Source organism: Solea solea, chromosome 5 (genome assembly GCF_958295425.1).
Source record: "Solea solea chromosome 5, fSolSol10.1, whole genome shotgun sequence".
In the NCBI taxonomy this organism is placed as follows: Eukaryota; Metazoa; Chordata; class Actinopteri; order Pleuronectiformes; family Soleidae; genus Solea; species Solea solea.
In genome coordinates, this window is record NC_081138.1 from 25,207,409 (window position 1) to 25,234,962 (window position 27,554).

The 27,554-nt window shown below is 40.6% G+C and overlaps 1 protein-coding gene across 1 annotated transcript; it reads right to left on the bottom strand.

The window, feature by feature from the left end:
* Window positions 1–1,878: 1,878 nt before the first annotated feature.
* Window positions 1,879–21,661, bottom strand: syt9a (synaptotagmin IXa). The gene is made up of 7 exons (XM_058628565.1): window positions 21,423–21,661; window positions 14,804–15,299; window positions 13,420–13,975; window positions 5,778–5,898; window positions 5,501–5,672; window positions 4,673–4,802; window positions 1,879–3,219 (listed from the first exon to the last, which is right to left on the bottom strand). The coding sequence occupies exons 1-7, from the start codon at window positions 21,568–21,570 to the stop codon at window positions 3,154–3,156; spliced, it is 1,689 nt and encodes a 562-aa protein (XP_058484548.1). The 5' UTR covers window positions 21,571–21,661; the 3' UTR covers window positions 1,879–3,153.
* Between the last annotated feature and the right edge of the window lie 5,893 nt (window positions 21,662–27,554).

Genomic DNA, 27,554 nt, shown 5'->3' on the forward strand with positions numbered 1-27,554 from the left:
CAGTAAATTCTACAGTACGTGCAGGCAGGATCCTGAAGTGTGCAGCCTGAGGGGCCAACCGTATTGAACAATATGGGCACAATTTTATGTTATAATTTAGACAATTGTGGTCTTTAGCCAGCTGCACGTTGACAGAATAAGCTGGACACATTGTCTCTCACAGAGTCGGTCTGATGTGAACCAAAGTTACTCTAATTATCTTATCTGTCCACAGTCTTTCAGTTCACGAAGGAAGTAGACACTTGCATAATTAGACATGCACACAAGTAACACAGCAATGAAAAGCTAAACCGTGTGTGGATAACGAGACAGTCAACACCATAAATATGTAAAAGAAGGAGGTAATTAGAGCACCCAAGCACACATCACATGTACGCTCTATTGCACGTGTTATTCGCAGTTAATAGTTGATCACATAATTAAAAAGAGTTTACCTTCTACAGCTGCCTGCTCAATCATCTCCTACATGCTACATTTCTGGGAATTCAAATTGTGACATATTTTTGCTCTTTTTTAAAAAAACACATAACAATAATGAACTACTTAACGTTTCTCTTTTGTGGAATGAGAAGTGGCATTTTTGAAGTGACTGTGCAATTTGGTGATCGCACACTTGTGACTATTCATTGCGTCGACACGCAGAGATTAGTGGCTAAGACCATTAAGCCCGTTTAGATTGCTTCACAGAACTGGAGTTATGTATCAGCAGTAATATCGTTCCAATGCAGCACAAGGTTTACAAGCAGGTTTTAAACACCGGCAGCCAGAATAGCGCAAGTCCACGTACGTTTAATTCAGTATTTCTTGCACATCATAAGCTGCGTTGAGCTTTCAGTTATCGTACACTTTGGCTAAATGCCTCACACATAATTATATCACCAAGTTAGAGGATTTGTGACAAGTCTGTCCCCCCCCCCCTCCCCCGCCCATTCCTTGTTACCACCAAATCTGGCTGGATCACAGAAGTATAGCCTACCAGAAATGTGTCATACAGCACCCACTAACAGGACTTTAACAAGCTGCCCACACACCTCTGTCTGTGCAATGACAACCCACACCCACGGCCTATTTTCTCTCTCTTTTAGACGATATTCCAGCATAATCTACACACAGAGTGAGTTCTAATCAGGCGTATAGAGTAAGTGGACAAGGTCATAGATAGATATTAACCAGTACCAGTAACTAAAGGCTATGTTTTTAAATGCTCTTCATGGACGACACCCTTGGCACCTAACATGAAGGAGGTCTGCATTATTCATGACGACGTCAAACCATCCATAAAAAGGAGTCCTAATGAAATCCTGGATGAGTGAACTGATGTGTGAGTGACAGATGAAGCCATTCAGAGGTCAAACTGATTTTGTTTCTTTTTTTGTCTTGTGTAATAGACTGTGTGGGGATGTCAAATAGTTTAGGAGTTAGGAGTTTATTTTACCTTAACCTAGAAAAGATGTGTGAACTAACCAGGCATGTGTGTACTCTTCTCGCTCCGTCCATGCCTTGATTCCTCAGTATTGGGTTTCTGTCTCCTCCTCCTCTATCACTTGTAACATGCTCAACCCAAATATTTGGCCTCCAGACTGACTTTCTCTAGCCCTTTGTACACAAATCAGTGGTGTGGCTCCGTCGTGTGTTTATAACCTCACATCGACGTAATCACTGATTTAATTTCCTATGACTTCTCATTTGTGAAGGACTTCAAACTTTGGTAATATTGACAATATTTGTTTGGCTTACAAAACCGTCTTACAGTATTTCAAATCTTATTCTGTTCTGCCGTTTTAAGTATAATACTAACTGCATTGCATACTAATTGCATGTTTAAATATCCTGTTACAAAATGAATACACTTCCAAAAACAGCATGTAGGTACACGTATTAATCGATGAAAGGCTTTTTATTGCAGTTAGAGGCAGAATATTAAAACACAATCATGATGATGATCCACGTGAATAGTTTCCTCATCATCCAGCGATACAGTCAGACGAATGGATGCAAAAATATACAACGTCAAATTTAACGTGCGTCAAATGTGCGAAACATGATCCGGCACACAGTTTCCTCATCCGTGGATCTTTGAAGGGACGACGACTCACCAAATTACATTTGCATAAAATGGCAGTGAATACAGTGCATAGTCTAAATAAATTGGTTTCTCATGTCATGGGGAAGCGCTGCAAGTATGTGTGTCGTTGTTTTTGCTTTGCTTCGTTTACAGCTTAAAAAGTAGTTTATAGACTTTGCCAAATTGGAAAATTCATAATCTGTTTACACAATTAGCCAGATTTAGAGTCCACTGGATTTTTTTGATACAGTAAACTCAATATAACTAATATGCTACAGAATAAGTGTTTATACATATATATTCCTTTCTTTTGATTTCCACAGCTTATTGTTTTATAGATATTGTAGTTGTCTACTGTGTGTACGACTAAGAGAAGCTACCAAGACAGAGAAAATTGCACCATAAATTGGATTGTCCCTTCGAAAAAACAGTCGAATATCAACGAGGGATGTTGGTGGTTTTTTTCTTAATGAATAAACTTTATTTGAAAACATTGAACATTATTGTAACTTACAGATACTTTGTCTCAAAACCGACCATCACTGCACATCAACTGACAGAACGACACGTTTGTTTCCCGAAGCAGACACGAACAATATCCCATCGAACCATGACCTCATGCACCAATTCACCGACCAAATTTAAGGTTAAAAGAGAAACAGTGTGGCAGTTCAACTGGTTGTTAAGTACAGTGTGCAAATACAGACTCACCTTATTGAAACAAGTAACAAGACTTTGTTAAAAAAAAAAAAGAAAAGAACAGTCACCACTGTATAAACCCAGGAGTAGCCCAGACCTAAAATGCCTGCACGTGCCTGTTGTTTTTCTTATTGAACATAGAAATGAAAACATCCATCTTTTTCGGTCATTCAAAACAACATGCAAAAATGATTCACTCGACTGGAGCTCAAGACAGTTCTGTCTCTCTCTCTCTCTCTCTCTCTCTCTCCCCACAGTAGTTTATGGACGCCGGTGTTCTTCTCTTAAAGGACTGTATGTGTGCAGCACTCTGCACCACTGCTGTCCAAAAAGGAGCAGCCACGGCTTCAGGTTGTGATTCGGGCTCTTCAGTGAATTGTTAATCAAGGCTATGGAGACGGAGGTGTCTTCAGAGAGTTACAGGATCCTCCCTGGCTTCCTGCGGTCCCCTGGTACTGCAGGGAAAAAACACAACATGTACAACATTAAAGATTTTTTACATGCGTGAAAAAAAAAAATCTTAATCTTAATTCACACCGATAAAATAATTGTAAATTACATGATATGCACTTCTACCGCAACGACATCATCCCCCCATGACAAGGACCCATGCCATTAGCTTGCTGCCAAGTGAATAAATGAATCATAAAACACAAGAATGCTCCACGTAGCCAAAAAAAAAAGTGACGCCAAGGCAATCATCAGTGAGATTCTGTTACATTGAATGAATTACTTTAATTAGCAGCAGCAGAAAATGTCGGTGTCGGTTGTCAATACAATATAAACAACATCCAGTTTGTCAGTAGAAAAAGGCTTCGTTCAATTTGAGGCTTGTTATCATGTGTTTCGGGTGTGTGAGTGTGGTGGTGTCCCTTTGACATCCCCGTCTTTATGTACGAGTATAAATGCAAAACCTGAGCTATTTTCAATCTAATCACAGCTTTCATCTCGGGAACTTCCAGCCACCTACAGAGTTAGGAATTGGGCAGCGAAGCAAACTGTGAGCGTCTTCCGACTTTCACTTTTGAGTTCCGTTTATTTATGTATTCTCTCAATTTTACTGGAATCAAAATGCATCACCGTCGACTGTTACGTTTGCCGACTGCACACAAAAGGATAAAAGCCTTTGCAGATAAAGTGGCTTAGTTGGCGTAAAAAAAAAAAAACGATGTAAACAGATCTACATTTTAAACACTTCACAGTTTGGGGAAGCAGCCAGAGGATGAAGGACTCGCAAAGAGAGCACAACTTTTAAGTGGAAATAAATAATTTAAGTGGTATCTTGAGACGGCAATGAAGATTTCATAGCACTTCATACTTAAATACCCCTCAAAACGCAAAACAAAGCTCTCCTTTTCACTGTCTCTGTATTTTTCCACAGAAATACACACAATGAAGACATTATCAGGTTCACAAATCAAACCCTCCTTTAACTTTCCGGCATGACTCCCGCGCCTCATATATCAGCTCTATAGTTTATCTAGGCCTCATAGTGATTACCCTCAGGGTAATGGATGCTTTCAGCGAGATCGTGCGCCCTGTAAGGAATTGAGAAACACAACAAAGAGCTCAAGGTGATGACTTTGCCTTCAAATTCCCTAGATCTAAGATGAAACATCGAGAATGATCCCTGAAGCCTCCACCTCACTGCAGACAGAACAATACACAGAAATAGAGAAGGGCAACCACGTTCACATTCATGACCTTGTGTGTAAATACATTCTATACTCGGGAATGTTTTTTACTGTTTATTTGACGTTATATTTTGGTGTCTCAACCAAAAAATACCAAATGTCAAAACACCACATTCTGGTGGAAGGATTTCGACACACACAGTCTTGGCAGGTGGTTTTAAAAATGGTGGCAGATTGGCACATGTCACACACACACACATCACTGTAACCTCACCTCAACAAGAGGATGCCAGTGGGCGACTGGTTTTCGGGGATATGTGAGCATTTCACCCCAGTGGTTTCGACCGAGGCTGTCAGCGTCGTTACCAACTCGACACACTCCAATTACCTCATTATGGCCTACGCTGTAGGTGCAGAGGAGAGAGAGAGAGAGACAGACAGGGACAGAGAGGGAGATCACCAACAGCCAACATACCAAAATGCAATAATGCTTTATAAACAGGGGTGTCACGTTCTCAATCGTAATCGAATATTGACACGCCCCCACTGTGACACAGTGTTGCTGTTGTAGCCATTGTAGCATGACTACACGCTACCTCCTCTTGCTAACCTGAAGCTGCTGCCAACTAATAGTAACCACGGCAACTGCTGATTTGGGCGAGACATCGACTGAACTCGAACCCCCCCAAGAAAACCCCAGTGTGTAAGCTAAACGGCAAATTTTCTGTCTTCATATGGAGCGGAACTTCCTTAAAATTCAACTTGTACTAAAGCGATAACTGGCGCTACAGGTGTGTTGCAACCTTATTTGGTAGTGAAAAACTTAAAATTAGCTGGTTATTGTTACAGACATATCAGTCATGGCACCATGTAGACAATCGAAATGAGAATTTAAAAGATTTTAATGAGTTATCGTGACATAAAATCAATGATCCTAGACTCAATGGCAAACCCATCTGCATTAAAAAAGAGAAAAGAAGATTGAGAATTGAATTGTGACCTGAAAATCAAATCAGATTGAGGATTTGGAGAATCGTGAGACCCTTATTTATAACAATTAGATCTAAGTCACTGTATGATTTAGAAAAGTAATGTTTCTCACCGGTCATAGTCCATCACTGCAATCAAAAGGCTAATCTGCTCAATATTTTCTGTAGGGACATCAAAGACAATCGCCTCATTATAGACTGGATTCAAAGTGTTTCTCTTCGTCGACGTCTTCCTCTTCTTCAGCCTGCGACCGTCGCACATTAATGAAACCTTCACGTACGGATCTATAAAAGTGAGAGAGAAAAAACAGAGTGGGAAGACATATTTTTCCATTCAGGATAACACCAAGACCCTGCAGTTAGTCGTAGGCATTATCAGATTCTAATTACCAGATGCACCGGTGATATCCATGGCCTTGAGATTACGAGCCTTTATCATGGTAATAGTTAATCTGCCGGCAGTGGGCAGGTAACAGAGTGAAAACATCAGATCCCCCAGGTCAACGTTATCCTGAAAGACAACAGAAAACACATTTAATCTGTCATTAACTTTATATGCATGGTATATTACTGGATATAGATTGCTGCTTCAGAGTCACTCATGACTCGTGAACTTAGGCATTAAGAAATAAATAAGCAACCTGGAACTTTGCCCTACACGTCCTCATCAATCACCTCAATGTGCTGAGGGAGGCATTTATTACCGCCTTAAAAACAAACTAACCTTGCAAGCCTCGTTTTGAAAAGTGTTATTGGATAATTGAAAAGTTTCTCCTGGATTTATTGTCAGAGTCCTGAGACTAAAAGTCAAAGGTCACAGGCTAACACCCAACATTAGCGATAGCTCTCAAAATATAGTAATTTACCACATGTTTTAACAAAGGTTTACATCTATAAGAGATTTGAACATCATGAATTATGAATGTGAACTCCCAAGTTTCAAGAAAACTGGCACTGTCATTTTAGCATAATCAAGCGAACACAGCTGCTAGCACCGTGCTAAAGACTGGCAGACAATAATACCATTATTTCTAGTTTCTGGTGCAACGAATAATGTCACGACCATCTGACATTTTGGTTTGAGAATTGAAATATGTGTCTCACTCTTTTCTCTCACACGGCTCTAATAAAAGCCTTGCACATTTCACCCAACGTGGAAACTTCTGTTCGGCTGCAGAGAGGCTGAAGCTCACTTATCACTTGCTCCTAAAATAGGCACACTAAAAAAGTGAGAACCAGATAAACACACACTGGTGTCTGGTGGTATCAACAACTCCTACAGTAGAATCTCGTGCTGATCTAATGATATGTCAGGGTGACGGATATTTAGAATCACTGTCCTGCCCTCATTTACAGTCTTTCTTCTTGTTTTTCAGCCCATTGTCGGCATGAATGTCTTCTCTTCTGTGACTTGACTCGTCTTTTAATCTGTGAGCTACAAGTCTGCCTTTGTGCGTGTGGGAGAACGCACACGAGAGGTAGATTTGAAGATGCCAAGCGATAGAAAAGATACTTCAACACAGTCAACGTCAAGTATTCAACAAAGCCATTGTAAATAAGGTGTTTCAATTTGCATGAAAAATGAACTGACAACACTCTTAAATGCATCTCACATCACAGAGGGAAGCCGAGTGCTTTACATGCTTCACGGTCTTTGTGCACAATGGAGATACAGGTGGATAAAAAGAGATTGGTGTTGTGTGTCATATGCTGCAGAATTCCTTTAGGGCAAATAAATGGCATTTATTATCTGTCAAGTCCGATATCTGATAGGTCACGATTGACTTGTGTGTGTATCCTATAGAGAGCATTAAAAGTGCATTTAAAAAACAAGCCATATAATAGTAATTCGCTGTGTGGCTTGTGTCTGTGTTGCCATTGGCATTCACAAAACCATAAAAACAATCCACTCCCTTTCATCACTCGACAATCTGCTTCTTACTGCAAGAGGAGAAACGAGCCAAATGTGGCAATGAAACAACATATGGCCAGTCCCACAAGCAATCATGACTTAATGCTCAGATATTATTTGACTATCATTAAGTAAATTAATATTTGCCGTCATCGGGACAAAGGGGCTCTGCTGTATTTGTTACAAAACGCTCGCCCTCTGCACTGAATTTCCAAGCTGATTAGCTCACTTATGTACGTGTGTGCAAACGTCTGAGAACAAGTGTTTGTGCAACGTGTGTGTGTTCTTGTCTGGGTACCTTTGTGAGGACCAAAACACTTCTAAACCACAGGGAGTGCGGGGACATTTTGGGTCCTCACATTCTTTCACCCCTTAAAATGGCTTTTTGGTGGTTAAGGCTTGGTTTTAGGGTTAATATTATAAATGGGTTAGGGTTAGGCATTTGGTTGTGATGGTTAAGGTTAGGGTAAGGTCTAGGGAATGCATGATGTGCACAAGTACCAATGAAGTACCAACATGTGTGTGTGTGTGTGTTTGTGAGCCTAATAGTCTGAAGCAACAGTGGGAATGGAGCACTCTAGATCTCTGATCCCAATTGCCGCCTGTCACACTCTATTCTATTCTAACTGGGTAACATGGATTTATAGTCAATAATGTGGACGGCTTTACACAAAAATATCAATACCTTTTTGTCAATATTTATATATTTCCTTCAACTTTCTGTCAGTTTATTGGCCTCACCACGTCCCAATTTATTTCATTCTCTGCAAATGTAGGCCAAGAGTCAGCTATTATGTTATTGTAAACAGACAAATCCTATTTAGAATGTGTAGCTGGACAATTCAGATGTCCAGCAAATATGTACAGAATTAAATAAACACTGTTGGAATGATTTTGGTGAAAGTCTTTACCATTGTCAGCACTTAAAATCCATCCGTCCATTATCTTGTGGTCTACTGCATAACCTTTTAAGCAGTGGTTGAGTCCTGTGACCCACAGGAGGAGCTGGAGCCAATCCCAGCCAATATTGAGCAAGAGGCAAGGTACAACCTAGACAAGTTTCCAGCCTATTACAGGGCAAACACACAGGTCCAGATGGACATGGGTGCTGATAAGAGCACTGCATCATGTCAGAGGACGTCACATAAGGAGGTCTCTAACGTGTCCTGAAGAAACATGCATGATAAAGAATGTGGCCACACATTTCCCCAAACTGCGTCGTTTGGGAAGTTAACAGGTCAATTGAACGTTATTTCAGCACTGACCTATGACCATTTACGTGTCTTTTAATTTATTGGCTTGGTGTGGAGTTGATATGATTTACTCCTGAGCACTCATTAGAGACTGAAGCCTCTGAGAGGCAATCCATCCCTGGCTCAAGGACAGGCTGAGCACTCTGGTGCTCCCCTAATTACATAGCACCCATTGGTACCATTATACATATGATACTATACAGTAGTACAGTATGCTACTTTTTCAGTCTATAATTAATGAAGGTATGTCATGTCTTTATCAGAAAAATTACATTTTGTTCCATCCATTGGCCCTGGGATGGACTGGCGACCGGTCCAGGGTGAACCCCACCTTTTGTTCTGTGTCAGACTGAGCTGGGCTTGGCTGCAGTGACCCATGATCCTCATGTGGAGGATGAAGTGGTAGACAATGGATGGATGGAATAGTTGGTCTGTTTTTTCCTTGTCCTTTCCCAGCCACATTTAAATTCTAATTACATTTGAGCTGAGCTGAGCTTTAAGTCTGAATGTGGATGCCTTTGCCAGTTCCCTCAGTTCCACACTGTATCACAAGGCAGCAAAAGTGTCCATCAGCAAAACATTCACACAGTAATTCAAATGAATATATTTAATACGAAATAATTCTTGCGTAGCCTGCATCTGTTTATCTCCTGTGTAAATTGACAAGTTTGACCAAGAAGCTACTCTATGGGATGACTATAGAGCTATATGAATATGTACTTAATAGTCTTCTAAGTCCAACTTTCCTTTGCTTTCACCACTGACAGGTTGCAAAAATAGCTGTGTGAAGCAAGACTATACATTGTGTATGTGTGGAAAAAAGATCAAGAGAAAGACCGAGGCAGACAGACAGAGAGGCAGAAGGGTATTTTTAAAGGACATGAGGAGAAAGCTGTTTAATGGTCTCCAGAATATTGTGTGTGTGTGTGTGGCCTTATGGAGTAAATAAGGCGCTGGCAGGTTGATACCTGCAACAATCAGTTTCTATATTCCTCAAGAAACAAGGGCGAGATGCACAGCTGTGGCAGAGGTAAAATTACCTCACAGCAAGAAGGCCATATTCACACCCAACACAGGGAATGTGGATTTTGCACCTTCTCCCTGTGTGTTAATGGATTTCTGATGGTCCACACAGATTCAGGTTAGATTTTGGGTGACTCTTAATTGCCAAAATGGGTGAATGTGAGTGTTAATGGTTATTTTTGCCAGTCTGGTGGCACAGGTGTACCCTGCCGTTATCTAATGTCAGCAGGGATTGGCTCGTAGCCCCCACACCCCTCAAATAATCAGCAATATACTGTTACTGATGGATGTATAGATGTATGGACGGACATCATTTAGCTTCACAAGAGAGTCATCACTGAGCAGTAAACTTTCTACCCCATTAGTCTCTTGAGAGTCGCAGGTGGCACTGGTGCCAATTCCAGCTGACATAGGGCAAAAGGCAGGGTACACATTTTACAGGTCGCCAGTCCATCACAGGGCCACATAGACACAAACAACCATTCACTATCACATTTGCAAATCCTCAAATCGACTGATGGAAGGAAACTGGAGGACCCGGAGAAAACCCACGCACACCTGGAAAGAACATGCAAACTCAGAAAGGCCCTTGTTTCGACCAGTTCACACACCTGGGTCTTCTTGCTGCAAAGGCAAGAGTGCTAACCACTACACCAACCCGTGTGGCCTAGTCCGATTATGCAAATTATTAATAGAGTTAAAGAAACACAGACATGGAATTCATTAACGTGCACTGAATCATCTTCAAAAAACAACAATACCAATGCTGGCAGACGCTGCTATTCCTGATACATTTCTGGCATTGCAAAGTGTCCCAAAAGATAGACTGTTTCTTTTGTTTTGGCTTCCTGCTTCTTCATTACTGGAGGCCTGACAAACCACTCATTTATCCCTTTGATTCTTGTCATACATCTACCACTGTTTGTTACCTGTGGCTGCAGCTGCCTCCTCCTGCTTGGCTTCCACAGATATATATTTTTTTCCACATTCATTAGGAGCGTTCCCCTCAGAATTACGCAGAGACTTGAGTTTGACCTCAGGCAAACTATCCACCCTCACAAATAATAAATATGGCATTGTTCAGGAGATGCCTTATGTGCTCTCATAAAGCAAGACTGGCAGTAGAACAAGCCTTATACATCAATGTAATGCACAAATGAGCAGTTATTGTCGATGAGCGCTTCAATGGCAATGAAAATGAATATGGAGATTGAATTATGCAGCTCTGTTATGTGAGAGGCAGATGGAGAACAAGATGTTAGCAATTTCCAAGGTTTCAATTTCAAGCTGAAACAGGTGCAATACATGACTGTAGTGGTTTTGTTTATCCTGCATTGGCAGGTGGATAAGTAAAGCAAACAATGTCGGATCACTTAGTTGCAAAGATCATTACACTGAAATGGCTACAGCAAATTTACAAACACAACATCGTGCAAATAGAGTTTTGATGCTCCACCATCACAAAAAAAACTGAATTTCTTTTTTCTGTAGCCCTTTGCACCATGACTCTGATGAGTAAAATGTTATCATATTACAAGAGCTATGGACATGTACCCAGCATATAAGTGTATTAGCCTCATTGCTCAAGCTTCACTGACCTCCCCGGGATGATATAAATTGTCAGTAATCAATAGCGAAGGAGTCTCATTAATGCCACTTAAGCTTGCCACGAGGAGCCGGATCAGCTGCACATTACACCTGCTTAAGCTCTCGCGTCTTTGTGAGATTGCTGCTGTCAAAGAAAGCACTCACTGGACGCATGTGCAAATAAATACGCGTGTTTTCCAGCATGCATATTTGCCAGATGCCTTTCAGCTAACAGAACTTGAGTATGATGAGCGCTAACCCATGTGGACAGAAAATAAAAGAAGCTGGGTTGGCATTGATGAGTTCATAAAAAAGTATCACCTTCATATTCAAGTCACACATTCTCTCTCTAACTCTCTCTCTCTCTCTCTCTCTCTCTCTCTCTCTCACACACACACACACAGAGAAAGATTCAATAATAAGGCATCCTGGGCTTTACATTCTGTTGACATATGGGGTCTGAAAGTGACAGGTTTCATTTACATATGTAAATGAACAAAGGTTGACTTTAGAAACTTTAGTGAAAATGTCACCCTGTCCTTGAACTAAGGCAAGGGCCTGAAATGTGTACGTAAACTGTTTTTCACAATAACAGTCATCCCAAGGTCTAAAACGTGTTTTTTTGTTGTTGTTTTCTTACACCATGTACCATCTACAAGGCACATTTAAATTTTTTTTTTTTTTAAAAAAGAAGAATAAAAAAGCAATAAAGCAAATAATTTAAATCATATTTTAAGAGTGCACGTATGGGTTTGTAGGAGAGAATACTTATAATACTACTACACACACTGCTTCTACACTCTCAATCTAAAAGCAGAAAGTGATCAAAACGAGGAGAACTGTTAACCTTAACCGCCAACTTATATTTCTCGTGTTTGCTCAGAGCTGACGGCTCAATGAGTTTTAACTTTTCTTTTTTTTTTCATGTGATACTCTGCTGAAATGAAGGAACTCTAATGTGGATCTGGCATCAGCTGCAGCAAATCTGTCAGACTTAATAAAATACCTCTGTCGTCAAATTTGATGTACTACTAAACTGATGATTGTTGAAGAAGATTCTACTAGGGATCAACAGAAACTCTGTTCTTGAGTCAAATTTGGTGCAATTGAATAATAATTGCGCAGTATCACTCCCACCTGCTGAGTTATTTGTTGCTATGGAAACCAACCCCCAGGAGAAGGGGCAAATACACGCTTTTCAATCCCCAGATAGACCACGTCTTATAAACCAAAGCCCATTACAGTTAAAATTTACAAGGCCTGTTGACAAATTTTCCTCATCACAACCTTCACAAGGCTTCAGTAGAGACAGAGATTGATTATAGGTGTATGTGCTTTACAGTGAGGGATCTGTCTCATTTAAAACTGCCATCATTTACATTTAAGCATTTAGCAGACACTTTTATCCACAGCGAATTACAAAAGAGGAATAAGCTACATACAGTAGAAGACGTCTTGGAAAGAACTCCACTAGATAGGAACAGTGGACTGGCAGAGGGTGAGAGTGCAGAAGTGGATCCAAGTGCAAAAGGAGATAAAGAGTGCAGGGGAGGGGGTAAGGTAAGCCCCTGTTCTGGTAGCGCTCGGTAGGTCATTCCACCAGCGTGGACCGAGACTCGAAAAGAGTCTGGATAGGTGTTGGCACTGCCAGACGACAGTGGTGCTCAATGAACAGAGGATGACATGTGCCCTTTTCTGGACCAGCTGTAGCGTTTGTTTCACAGCACAGGTCGTGAGACCTGTTAGCAGGGCGTTGCAGTAGTTCAGGTGCGAGATGACCAAAGCTTTTACTTAAAGCTGGGTAGGCTGTTGAGTTAGGTATGGCCTGATTTTTCTTATACTGAATAGTGCAAAGCTATCTCTATTTCTCATCTCTATTTTTGACCAGATATTGATTGTAAAAGCCAACTTTCACGTGGCAGTTCACGGGAGTTTCCATCAGCACTCTCTGTGCTTCCACATGATTTACCGAAACATTGAGTGATGTGACAAATGAGACCAAATCTGGATGAAAGAGGACACATCTCTGATCTGCTCTGATATGTCAAATGTTGATGTAGGTTGAAAATGATACCACTACAAACAGGCTGGTGACTGTCTGGTGGTTCTAAACACACTCACTATAATATTTAACCTATCAGCCATTATCTACATTAATATATGTCGACTCATTGTCAGATTTTTTTCTCCTCAAACAAAGACATGAGTCCAGCTTGTACATGTGCGTTTACAAATTTGAACAGAAGCGATAACTCACCGTTGAGACATACTGGATTTCCCTGCAGAGTTTTGTCTCCCTGGGGAAATCTGCCAGATCGAAGAAGTTGTCCACAACTACTTGGCCAATAATGTCGTGGCGTGAAAAACGGTCAAAGTCATAGACGCTGAAGTGCAGCTTGCGCGTCGGAAGCTCAGAGTACGCCACGGGAAACAGGAAGACCTCATCGAACACGGGGTTCAGTGTCTTGCGGTGCACCTTGGTCTGGTGCTTGGTCATTCGATCAGGCAGCAGATAGATCTTAACATAAGGGTCAGAGGAACCTGAGAAGTCCTTAGCTGGGAGGTCCTCGGCTTTGTGGATCTTAACTATTAGCTGCTCCAGATCGCAGTCATATTTGAGGATGAGGCAGAGGCGTCCACAGCCTCCGCCCCTGCGGTTTACTTCGTCTCCCTCAAGGGAGCGCTGTTTGTAGAGCTCAGGTTTGAGACGGCCGAGGCCCAGCCCCATTCCAGTGAGGGAGTCCTGCCTTTGGAACTGGGCCACATTGAAGTCCGGGTTGGACAGGTTCATATGTCTACGAATCGACCCTCGTCTGCGGGCAGAGGAAATCAACAAGACACATCATCATGAAGCAATAACAGTTTAGATAATCTTGTGCCCCAAGATGTTATGCTAATGCAGGGAGTTGTGGCTGTATGAATGTATAGACTGGCAGGCTGGTATCATGTTTGTTTCTGCAGGAAACTAAAGTTCATTCACAGATTTGTTTGTTTTCACCCACATGACATCACCCACTAGTTTGTAAACTCCTACTTTGAAGCCTCAAGCTTATTCTTTTGGCCAGTGCCACCTTGAAGAAGAATCCATATTGGATGGGCTTGACTGAGAGCTCATCCACTCTATGTCCATCTAAACCTGCGTTCAGGCACAAGCTGTCAATCACACAGCATCTATGTTGTGTTTTATCATCTATTTTACTCTAAACTGGAACATCATTTACAAAAACACCTGAAACTATGGCGATTGAGACCATAAACCTGTCATGAAATGAAGAAACATTGTACATGAAGTTAATTGGTAACTCTACTGTGAAAGTGAATGGATGTTTGTCTCTACTGTGTTTGTTGCTTCCCTCTAAATATGCCATAACCATACTGTCAAACTTATTGCAGAGACATACACATGTAGACATGCAGAGTATGGGGAAAAAATAGATTTGAATCATTTTTGAATAGTAATTACAGAAAAAAATCCTATTGTTACTTTGGTCTAGCACTATTGTTGACAGCAAACGAGTACTAATCATTCCACACAGCAATTAATATTGCACTTTGTTTGGAGCAAATTAGGAAAGCCATGTTATGAGTTTGCAATGTCAGCCTAAAGAAAAGAAATAACAAAAAAAAAATCTGATACTGACCTAATTTCAGACATTGCGCAACCAGATGGTGGTGGTTCTGTGGTCTGGCGCTGCATACGAGGGTTCGTGTGAACCCCGTTTTCCTGACTTTTACACTGGGCATCCAGTGGGATGTCTGGAGATGTGTGACTGATCTTCATAGCTGCCTCAGGTGTGGCCATGACCACAGGTGGTGGCGATACAGGAGTCACAGGAGCCTCCACTGACACGACCGATGCCACAGGAGTGGGCTCTCTGGCGATGGAGCAGTGTGAGGATTCACGGTGGTCGTGCATCGGGGGGTCCACAGCTGTGTAAACTGGCTTTCTGGGTATGGACTGTGAAGATAGGGGGCTCATGGTGGGGTTGAGGTGTGCATGGGCCTCCTTGGTGGTCGGTGAGAGTCCGCCTTCCCTCCATGGAATCCAGCACAGCTTCCAGGAGACAAAGAGAGAGACGCCAAACAAGGCTAAGCCACAGGCGGTCACGACCAGTGACAGAAGACTCACAGATATATCTGCAGACGTGATAAAGGAGAGACAGCAAAGTTTTCAGCTTATATTATTTTCTGATTTAACCTTACCATCATTAGGAAATTAAATAAAAAAACCTCTTTATATAATTAATCGCACAGAAGTATGTGATGTGTTTTAATGTTGTTTAATCATCACGATATGTGTTCAGACAAACAATGCATCTGTGCGTTACGCTGACATTATAAACATAATTTAGCTTTCCGTGTGATCTTCTCTTCTTCTGTTGTTCAAAGAGTCCCTGGCAAGTTTAATTAAGATTAACTACATTAATTCAGTTATCCTGTGGTGCCTTTATAATCATCCCCCAAGTGGAGTGTGCCACATGCTGCACATTTTGGCTTTGCTATGAACAGCAGCAGCAGCAGCAGAAGAAGAGCAGTTTTGTTTAAAGAAATGCAATTACATTCTGGTTCACATTCACTGTGCAACATGCTTTGTAACAGTATTATTTCAAATAATTAAAGAGCAGCTTCAAAGCATTAAATATGACATACAGTGATTGTAACTGTATTAAAGCAGAACTATGCACTTTTTTTATACCATACATTTTTAAATAATTCGCATGGGTGAGGGAAGACGGTGCCAATTTTATTCCCACTCTGCATCTGAAAGCTCACTTCTGGCGCTGTGGATTTTTATTATAATAAGTGAGTACAAATACTGCAAGGAGTGAATAACTTAATGCTGCTTTTGGTAAATCTGGACAAACTAACACAAATGAAGAAAAACAACACCCCAAAACAGTGAAAGTCGTTGTTTGTGGTGGACCTGCGCAGTTTTAACAACACTTTCTCTGTCATTTTTTTTACAGGACTCTGTCGCTAACTCCTGGCTAAGGTCTCAAAGGTTTCAGTGGTGTATGTCTCGCTGTGGTCATGAAATATGGGCAGGTTGTGCTCAAGTTTAAAACAATGACTCATACCATGCAGTCCGCAGGAAATGATTAGATATCAGGGCTACAGACAGGATGAGGAATACAATCAATAGGATAAGAAGTCTTATCAAATATAGAATTATGCCAGCTTAATGATTATCAATGACTCACACAGCCAGACAGGCCCAGCAAGGTCAGGAACAATGCTTTTTGCTCTTATGGTCACGTCACTTCACTCCAGCAACCACACATCCAGCAAAAATGACATGGTGCTGCTTTAATGTGAAAATAAATAAGCACAATAGAACTTATAAGCTAATAAGCATCCACGATGAAAGTCAGAAACCAGCAGACAATGGTATCGTAGCCATAAGCACACAGCAGACACAGGGCAGAAATAATGTGACCTTTTAAAGTCCTCACATTTGACGAGAAACTGTGTAAAGCACATAAAGTCACAAAAAAACTACAGTACAACGTGATTTTTTCCGTGCTATTAAACTCTATTTCTACACCTTTGCTCTATGTCTTCTGCTTAACTAGTCGTGATACAACTCACATACCAGAAGGTGTCATAATTTAACCCTTATAAAAACATCACAACCTTCTGCACAGTTAAACCCTTTCAACCAGACGTTTTCCCAGTAAAAAAAAAAAAAAATTCAATATGACTTTACGCATAAATGGAATTTATGTTGTTGCACTTCTTGGGAAAGAGCAGAAGCAGCAGCAACGGGAGTATAAAAGTTTTACAAGAGCAGCACGGGCCTGAGTCTCTCGAGGACGGAGTTTATGGTTTCCAAACACAACGCCTGTGGTGCATTTGTTTACACCAGCGTCTCCGTGGAAAGTGAGGAGGGGTGTGGTGCAACAGTCATCAGGAGCTCGTGAATCACTTCAGTAGGCGGCTGTTTTTGAAGGATAAATCAGAGAAACACGGTGAGGTTCAATCTATGACTCAATGCAATAATAGCTTTGTAAACTTTTACAAGTCGAAGGATGTGTTAGTCTCCCTCTCTTTTGATTTGTTTGGTCATGCTCTTGTCAAAGTAGAGGTCCAGGTTTCTCCCTGTTTACCTCAAAATATAATAATTAGCCTATAATAATGATGACATATAGTGAGAATTACTGGTCCTGTCTTAAGTTGATGCGAAATGTTGAGGTTAGGCTCAACCCTTGCATTTGCATTGCATTAGTGAAAAATGTTCACTCTACTTAAATTGCAATTTTGTTCTATAGCCCTGTAATTTGCAAAATCACATTAGCCTCGTCTAAAGAGCATTTTTATGGAGAAGGAAAGCGGCAGAGCTGTGATCACATTATTGTCCTTTTTAACGAAAATGTTTTTACCTTTTTTACGACGCCAAATAAAAAAACTACTTTGAGGCATTTGCATATGGTTTCGCCATAATGTTAATAAGGGGGAAACTGTTGCCCAGCAACAACTGTTATAGGAGAAGGTGGCTCGAGAAAGTGGGAGGCCAGACATTGTAGGTGAAGATTATCCTGTTTTATTTATAGAAAAACATGACCAGCAATGACTTCGGCATCACTGATAACTGAACCGCCTAATTCATGTTTGTTGCACTGCCAGCGTCTGTGTCTAATACTGGGCTAATTAACTTCCATCCAGCTGCTGTGTTGTTGAGTTTGCAACTGATGATTTTGAAAAATAAAGTGACAAGATTTTACAGCAGATAGAGAAGAAAGTGATTAACCCCAATTTATCATAATCATCATCATGGATAATAGACGACTACAAGGCACAGTGACTCAGCCAGTACTTTGACCAGGTTCAGTAGCAGTAGCCATTATTTTTGTAACTGAGACAGTAATTGGGAGCAATAATACATTGATCTTTACTTCAAATGTATTGTGTGAAATTGTTTAATGTCTTATTCTCGGTGCAGTGTTCATAGTTTTCGTATGTAATTAAGTGTCGTTCAGTATATGAAGAACATTTCTCTGAATTGATGATAATTAATTCCTCATAACTGCGTTCAATCCTTTTCTTTCATATAGTTTTCATTATTGCATTCAATGGAGGGTTTGTGGATGGCGTTTCCCAGTGTTCTTGTAATTATTAATTAATATTATCAATGTTGTAGCTGTACGTGTCACTGGTTATTGTTTTTGAAAGTATGTCATCCTGTTGTAAGACCGTACCCATCCGGTTATAGTTTTAACGGAGGATCCTGGATTTGGATCCTGGATTTTGTGGTGGTTTTTCATTGTTTTAAATGGTGTAAAACAACTGTGGGGATATGAGTTGTGTTTCTGTTGTGAGTCTTTGGTGATGCTTCACTCAATCGATGTGACAGACACGAGGTTACTCACCAAGAGAGAGAGAGAAAAAAAATGAATTCAAACATGACAGAGAATCTTATGAAAGCATGAATCACCAAGAACTGAATCACATCTCGTCATCTTACCGTATCATTCCTTCCCAAAAGAATACTTGGACATTTTATCAACCACATTTAAATTAACAATAGATCATTTTAACATTTTTTCCTTTTATGCTTTAGAGGTAAGTTAACCTATCCTACAAATCCGACAGTTCTGCCTGATACTAAGCTGGTGCTTTGTGCGTGGGTGCTGCCATAAGAGCGTGCCCAGTAACTCAGACAAACTGTCCTTTCTGTGCTCTGAGATTCTGCGAATACCACAGTATGTGTGATTTCGGGAGAATTATGTGGAGAAATTGAGGGACATCGCCATCTGAGGACTCTAAGCCCACACCGAACTTGGCAGGAGGCCTGAGTGCAGCCTGGAGGAGAGGAATCTATAGACATCTGGAAGGATTCTCAGAGTGCCATCACTGCAGGGAGGCTGGACCAAATTTAGAGCACAGGACCTTCAGAGGTGCTATAGTGTAGGAGGCATGAAAATGCTGAGCAGGCAAATATATGGAACATCTACCTACTGGGATGTTGTTATCCATCCTAACTCTAAGTGAGTGGAAACTGTATTTATGCAACAATTGGAATTTTTTTAATATAAACTTACCATACGTGCCCTTAAATCAACACAGCATTTGCATATTTTTTTTCCCTGAGAGCATTTTTCCTGTTATGCAGTTTTCAGAAACAGGATTAAATGCTGTGCACATTAAATTGGAAACACATATATTATGCACATCTTAAATAAGACTTCCGTTATTAACATCATGAACCATCAATAAGTAAAGTTATCTAATTAAAAAAAGTCAAGAGGTATACACCACAGACTGAGACCTCCAACTTTCCAAGAGACACATACCAGCATCTCTAAAGCCCATTATGCATCTGATGACTTCAACTGCTGCAAAATAACATTTATTTAATATGTTAAGGGGTTTTGTAAAGCACTTTTAAGTGTTGGACTGTCATGTGTCATGTTTTCCTTTCAGGTTGTTCCATTCATCCGTTACTATCATGAAACATCAGGTTGAGATGCCTGGAGTTTTCAGAAAAAAGAAAAAACGTTGATGACTGCCACAACTTGGAAATAGGTGCCAATGTGTCATAAAGACAACGGCACCTGACGAGGAACAGTGACTTCCTGGGGTCTTGTTGTCTTGTCATGTGTGGTTTTTCCAGATCAAGCGCAGATTTGAGAAACTCTGACCACGGTTCTTCATATGCACAGACATGACATGGGCATAGTATTGATCTTTTCATCCAGTGCTTATTAATAGCACTAATAAATAGTTCCAACAATATCCATCTGTTCCCTTTGAAGGATACACTGCATTCTTAGGGTTCATAATTACACTGTGTTCCTATTACATAATGTAAATTAAGCAATTATCTTTAGTCTGGTGACATGATGATATTTTGCAAGATGGTAACAAATGGTTCCAACACCAGTTTATTTATGGACTAACAGTGTATGTCAACTTTATGTTTTATGTCTAGGACGCCTAAAAATAAATCTTTAAATACTTAATCCTTAAAGCTATAGCCCATAATTGGCTTCTTATTTGTTGAAATCCTCTTTACACCCTTATAGCTATGACTAAAAAGGTTGTCTCATAAAAACACAGTGTAGCCTGGCATACATTTCAATAACTGACCTGCCTATACCAGTTCCATTTATTGTGAAATGAATGAAATGTTTAATGTTTCGTTGCAGGTCATTCAGATATGATCCTCCCAGAGCTCTCAGCTCCTCTCGGCTGCACTCAGTGCGTGTTCTGTGTGTTTTGAGGAGAAGACAGACGTGTAATAGGTGCAGTGTGTTCTGTTATTGCAACCTTATTCATATGACACCAGAAAACTATATTTATTGCTGGCTATTCAGATGTGAAGAGGACTTCAACAAATAACATAAAGAGACACTGAATCCCACCGAGCCCATCTTGAATTATTGGTTACAAAGTGTTGGACCCACTCTCTCTTATACACTCTCTCAGTTTTACATTATTCATTTCACACTACCCATTATAGCTATCAGCCTGTATGAGCAGGAGCCTACGAAAGTAAAAAAAAAGATTAAACCTGAAAGGCGAGCCATCCTAACAGTCAACCTCTCACTACCTGCAATTCCACTGCTGAAATTGACAAAGTGTAATGAAAAAGACAAGACAGGAACAGTGTGTATGATGAATGAGGGAGCCACATGAGAACTGCCAGATTAAGCATGGGGGGAGTGGGGAAGTCAAAAAAAATGGGCTTTCATGTGGTGAATACTGATTATTAATAATGAAACAAATGCATGGAAGTGGAGTAAAATGAAAAATGTCGATCCCTCAAATGATCTCCCTCTGCTCTCACACATGTTCAGTGTGGACTTTTTTGCCTGCAGACAAATGCAATAAAAAAAAGTCTAGAACAGGGATGTTATGTTTTAAGTATGAAGGACAGAGTTAATAGCAACATGAGGGAATTAAATTTGGGGTCAACATGAAAAGAAGTAGGGTACAGTAAGTGTGCCATGACCGGTGAGTCCATGTGCAATCAAATTTTTTTTACATCATTTTTCCACACTGTCACTGTGAACACTATGCTCAGTTTTTAATAATGATTTCCACTAATATCACACATTTAACCTGCACTCACAGGGGTGAATCTGCTCATATATAATTAAAAACCCCTACAGCAAGTGCATTTCACTACCGAATAATCATCAAGTTGTCAGTATTATGGAGCACCTTTTTAGAGGTTGAGCTGCAGAATGCTCGCATGGGGAAAAAAAAAAAGTCTCAGTCACCTCAGACCAATCAGACACGCAGCAAATGATGCCTCACCTGAGTCCGTGTAGCGTGGCCGGGCGAGGTCTCGGAAATAGTAGATAAAATCCAGGCAGTTTTCGTTCTGCACTTCCCCCTTCGAGCAAAGATCTGACAGCAGTTCAAGTGCCTTTTGACAAATCTCGTCATCTCTGTCTCCAGGCATTTCCCACCAGCATCCTTAGAAATGGAGGGTCTCTTATAGGCACCACCGCACCCGCTGGATTCTCACCTATATATATATATATATATATATATATATATATATATATATGTACAGTATATACTCCACGCGGCTCAGCACAGTTAACCACTCATCCACATCCACGGACACGCCTACACTCACGCTGGAGACGCTCTCAGTGTTGGAAAAACGGAGGTGGGGGAAGAAAAAAAAGCAACACTCGCTCAAGTTATCCACAAATCACGCAGTCTTCCTCGCTTGCGGGTTGGGAAAAAAGGGTCCACTCGCTGCTGCTGCTGCTGTTAAAAGCCACCGGTTGAATCCACGCTTCGCCACTGCGGCGCCGTGCGTGCGTGCGTGTGCGTGCGTGTGCGCTGTCCAATGTGCTGAAATGTGCCCGCGCGTCAGATCATCCAGCTGGCGCTCCGTTGACTTCCAGTGTCTTTAAATTTCCATATGAGACGCAACACGCTCAAAAGAAGTTAAACCAACATTTGTATATATGTTTATTTTTGTATAAGAGTAAAGGACAGGACTGACAGGAACACAACCTGTAGCGAGCACCGATCACTCCTCTGCTGTAAGACACTATAGTGCGGGTTTTACGTGACCACGCACGTGACCAATCAGAGCAAAGCATGGCATGGCATGCTTTTTTTTTTCTTTTTTTTTCTCCAACCCTGCTGTGTGGAATTAGTTGATATCATGGAGCAGGCGAGATATCACTCACTGCACATTCATGTTGTATAGTTTTAATTAACTCATGGAAGCAGTGAGAATTTAAAAAGGAAGAGGCCAGTGTCACCCTGCAGCTGAATCTTAAACATTTATTTATGTATCTGTTTGTGATCTCTGTGGTTCTGCCAGAACAGCTGCAGCTCATCTGCACGGCTGATTTGGCTTTCGATTCAATAAAGTTAATTAGGAATTAGGAACACGTTCTGAAAAGCTGTTTCTTTTTTGTTCATTTATTTTTTAATTTAGTGTCTATACTCTTTTCTTGAGAACTCAGGGCATTATAATTATAATGAAGAGCTCCATCAATTTCTCCTGGGACGATCAATGTCAATAGATCTAAGAGGGTTGTTTCGCTGTCATTCTCTTCATTAAGCCTTTCGGAAAGCAGCAGTCAATTCCACCTGAGATTAGCATTCATTTCAGTGATTGACAAGCCTTGTAATTCAGTGGCGGTCTGCTGGTCTTTGAAACAGGGGAAGCGCAATTCAGGTCCAGTTATTTATACATACATTTTTACATAAAGTCTGCAAACAAAACGCGATAATTATGTAAAACTGAAATGCTCTAATAGTTTTTATTTACAGTGCATATGTGCAAAGAAAAATGGGCTATATCACCTAGCAAATAACACACAACAACAAGCAGCTATTTGTCTCCAGACTTCCCTCACAAAATCCAAAAAACGCTGTCAATTAAAAACTGGTTCCGTCTTTCAGGCAGTTCCTCCAATCATCATGCAGAAGCACATCATCCGAGCCCGCCCACCTCCCCAGCCAGGTAAATTGTGACATATGCTGCAGGTTACCTGTGCCTAACTGCGGACTAACATCTGAAAAATAAATACCTGTAATGTAATGGGGCACGTAGGCCTACGTAGCATTTATAGGGCTAATGGGGGGGAAATGAGTCAAAAGTGGATGTCAAAGGTGGAGACAGGTTTCTAGAATTTCCTCTGGGAAATACTTTTTTAAGAATATACAACTGCTTCTAGGTAATTTACTGGCAAATTTTAAAGGAGGACATACTGAACAATGGATACTAAGTGAAAGACAGTAATGTGATGAAAAAAATGGCAGATAAATGGGTTCTTAGTGCTATTGCACTAAGAACAAAGAAGCCGGTAGTCACCGCTCTATACAGATGAACATAGTGTCTAATGAGCTGTGCCGCGTGTGCATGTATCTTGTTGCTCCACTGTCCGACAAATGCTGTTTCGAAGCTGCTTCTAAACCTTATAATAATAAGAGCCCATCGTGTGTGTGTCTGTGCGTGTGCGTGTGTGTGTGTTACCCATTCAAAAAAAAAATAATGTTCACATAGTCACTCAGCTTTCTTGGTGTCCATGGCAACTACAAAGACTCTTCATCACCCATTTCTTCTCTTCAGCTCTCATTCTTTCAGCCACTCTTTTGTGCGGTAAATGCCTGAGCAATGTTCCACTCCCCTCATCCCTTTTAAGAAAACATTTTTCACAGTTATTCTCTCAGAGCTGTTTGTGTCAGATGCTCTGTGTCACCCCGCTCTTAAAAGGCCAATATGCTGAATGCCTGCAAATACTCTTAATACACTTTAAGCCATTGAGATGAAGATGATGATCTAAATGAGGTGAAGGTAAATCAGAAGTTGTGTCTCGAAATGCCATCAAACACTCATTTGCAGATAGTTGAAAAGAGCTTCCTCTTACTGTGAGAACAAGCCACAGTCACAGTTAATCTGTCAGTCCCTCTCATCGGCTTTAGAGAACAAAGTGGGACTGATACAAGGCTGAAGTGATTAATGAAAGAACAGCCTTGGTCCTGGCATGAGATACATCTTATTGCTGGTTTGGAGTTGCAATCATCCAGTAATCATTGAGCCAGCCTCCTGAGTTCCATGGCACAGGATTACATCTCCAAGTGACCTGAAACAAAAAAAGGAAGGAGCCCAGCATGAAGCCCTGTGGGACACCACTGAAGAGGTTGCCCTGTGCCTTTTCTTTGTGTCTTTTCACTTTACTTGAAATGAGCAAAAAACATTATGGAGGATTGAGGTCTTTGCCATGGTAGGACCCAGTTCTGCCAGCACAGACAGAAGAAGTGTGTCAAAGCCTGACTGAAATGGAGAACAGTGGCCAAAAGCCAACTGTTCTTGGAGAGAGAAGCAGCCAGGGGACTGGGGCTGGTTATATCTCTGAGATGCTGTCTGAAAAATGTTATTTGTTGATTAGACCCTTGAGTCTGGCAACTTTTTTATTTACTGCACACAGAGAGAGAAATGAAGAGAGATTGAAAGGGTGAAACTTACAGTAAACATTTGCTGTGGACGTGTCGTCATTGTAGCAAACGATTGAATCTTCAGTTCAGCATCACTCTTCAACTTGCTGGGGTTGATTCTAGCAGCCTGAGTCAATGACTATCATTAAGATACACAGGGAAATAAATGTGGCTCTCGTCTCACCCATCGACCATCAACATGATTTTGAAGTAGATCAAATACTGTTTGTCTCAAGAAGGTTTGGCGACCTTTTCTCCTCTCCATTTCCCTGACATTAATCATTTATTTTATATATTCTAGGTTTCCTGTGGCCATGGAAATGGTTAGTGGTGCCAAGCAGTTTATCAGTTTATCTCAATAGAACTTGTTTGGGCTCTCAAGAACATGTCCCATCCATCCATCTTCTACCGTATTATCCTCCACATGAGGGTTGCCGGGGGGGTGCTGTGCCAATCTCAGATGACATAGGGCGATAGGCGGGGTACACCCTGGACAGATCACCGGTCCATCACAGGGCCACACATAGAGACAAAGAACCATCCACTCGCACATTCACACCTACAATTAGAGTGTCCTATTGACCTAATCCCCAATAGGGCATGTTTTTGGACTGTGGGAGGAAACCGGAGAACCTGGAGAAAACCCACGCACACACGGGGAGAACATGCAACCCATTGTATTTTATTACATACTTACTAGAGAATTAATTTCAGACTACAAACACAATCTTATTAATCTTAACCAACATTGGATTATTACAATATGAAAAGGCATAGATGGAGCTTTCTGATCATTTTTTTTGTGCACAGAAAAAAGAAAAGGAGAACAGGAGGCTCTGCTTTGACAAACAGATCCATCAACCACAGACTGTGCAAAACAGCATGCGTGTGACTAGATGAGTGCGGAAGACATTCAGCACTAGTTGTTTCCCACGAAACCTCACATCTGTTGCCCAAGCGTCTTAGCGTTCTTTGAATCGAAGAACGTGTGCTTCATAAAAGACGAAGTTCTCAATGTCTAAAAGACAACCCTGGAGGGTTCGAGCGATGGGTCTCAAAACAACAAAGACGCAAAACCAATTCAAGATATTTTGGTATGTATGTGAGAGATACAGAGAGAGAGAGAGAGAGAGAGAGAGGGGAAGATCATGCTGTAGAAGAACAGAAAATGTTGGGTGTTAGAGTGTGGGGGGAGGGGAAAAGAAGGAAAATTGTAAGTAAGAGAAGAAAAACACTCAGAGAGACACATTCACGATAAAGCCGGTGGACGTTTGTCGGACTGGGATTTGTGTGCCATACATTAAACATCCATTAATAACAACTCTGCTTCCCTCTGAGTATTCTTTCTGAATTTAGCCCCATAAATATAATTTCTTTACACATTATAGAAACACAAACTGTATTGCTTATGCAACAGCTGATAATGACATGAACGGCAATGCTGTAAGGATTAGAAGATAATACTATGGGCTTACTGTAGGACGAGCATGCATCTGTCAGCATATGATTGTCATCATTATGATCATCACATATAGAATATTGTACTTACAGCATAGAAGAGTCACTAAATCTCTTGTCTGGAATCACCAGTGCTCAAGACAGAGAAGCTTTATGTGTCACTATTTCAAATTTCTGTATGTTGTCAATGCTCTAGTCTGAGTCCAGGTCCAACAGCAACACACTCATCATAAAACTGAAATGTAAGCAATTAAAAAACAGTCAATATTCCATATTTGAAGTTTCTTTTTCTAAGCTTTCCTCGAGTGCACCATCACATCTATTATCATTTTTACAGCAGCTTCATTCCAATTATGTATAGCATTCATTACTGATCGTATTCTTTTGTTTATCATATCCTTTATTTAACCTCAGTAGGTTCATTTATGTTATATCACTGTTAGTTTATTTTACCATGTTATCATTTATATGCATTTAAAGGAGGTCTTTAGAACATTTTTATCAAAAAGTGAATTCCTCTGTTTGTAGAATGTTGCATTCATATCTGCACAGTGTTACTCATAGGGATTGTGTAGATTCTGTGTGGGATTCAGAAATATTATGTGATCTCAGCACTGTCACTCTCTTGCTACTCTGGATTACCCCATGCAGCTCGGATCTGTGCTGCAGGTGCACCCATGGTAATTTGCCGTGGGAATAGTACACAACTCCTTATATGGACATCCTGGAGGTGTGTGTTTATAGGTCACATATTCAGACTTTAAAAATGCATTTTTTTTGTTGAGTCAAAATTATTATTAATTTTTGTTATTTCATTATGCATTTTTAGTAGTGATATAAAGTCGCAATATTTGTGCAGAAGTCACAAAATAGTGACTTTTTCTTTTCTTTTTATTCATAAAAATGATCCAAGTGAACTTTGAACTGTGACGTATTGCCAAATTTCACAAATTCAATCCGATTTTAAACATTTTGAGTACTTTTTGCTCAGGTGTGTTTGTATAGTTGGTGAAAATGAATTTTTTTTAATCAAAGTGCCTAGGGTGGGCTGAAAAAAAGGATATACGACACTCTATATTGCACATTCATATAGCCTCTGTATATACTGTATGTTTAAACATAGTAATGGAAAAAAACAGCCGATTTGCTCTGTGTTCTATGGGTTAAAGAAGGGCCATAATTTAAAGAGGAATATTATACATTATGCTCTCGTCTCTGCTACAGTTTCAGTGTTTTTTTTTTACATTTATAAAAACACAACGATCACATTTTATAAATGGTATGTGTTTATTACAACACAAATGCAAACATCACACATGACACAGTACACGCAGCATTGTCATAATATATCTTTTCATGTTTGAGCTGCTGAAGTGCTATGAGACAAGACGCATTCAGAGCACGTTTAGTCAGGTTTTTAACTGATAGACGGGCCAACATGAGACAACATCCATTTACATGAGGTGATAACATATCAGGTAATTAAGGCAGCTTAACTTAGGTTAACTTAGAGGTAAC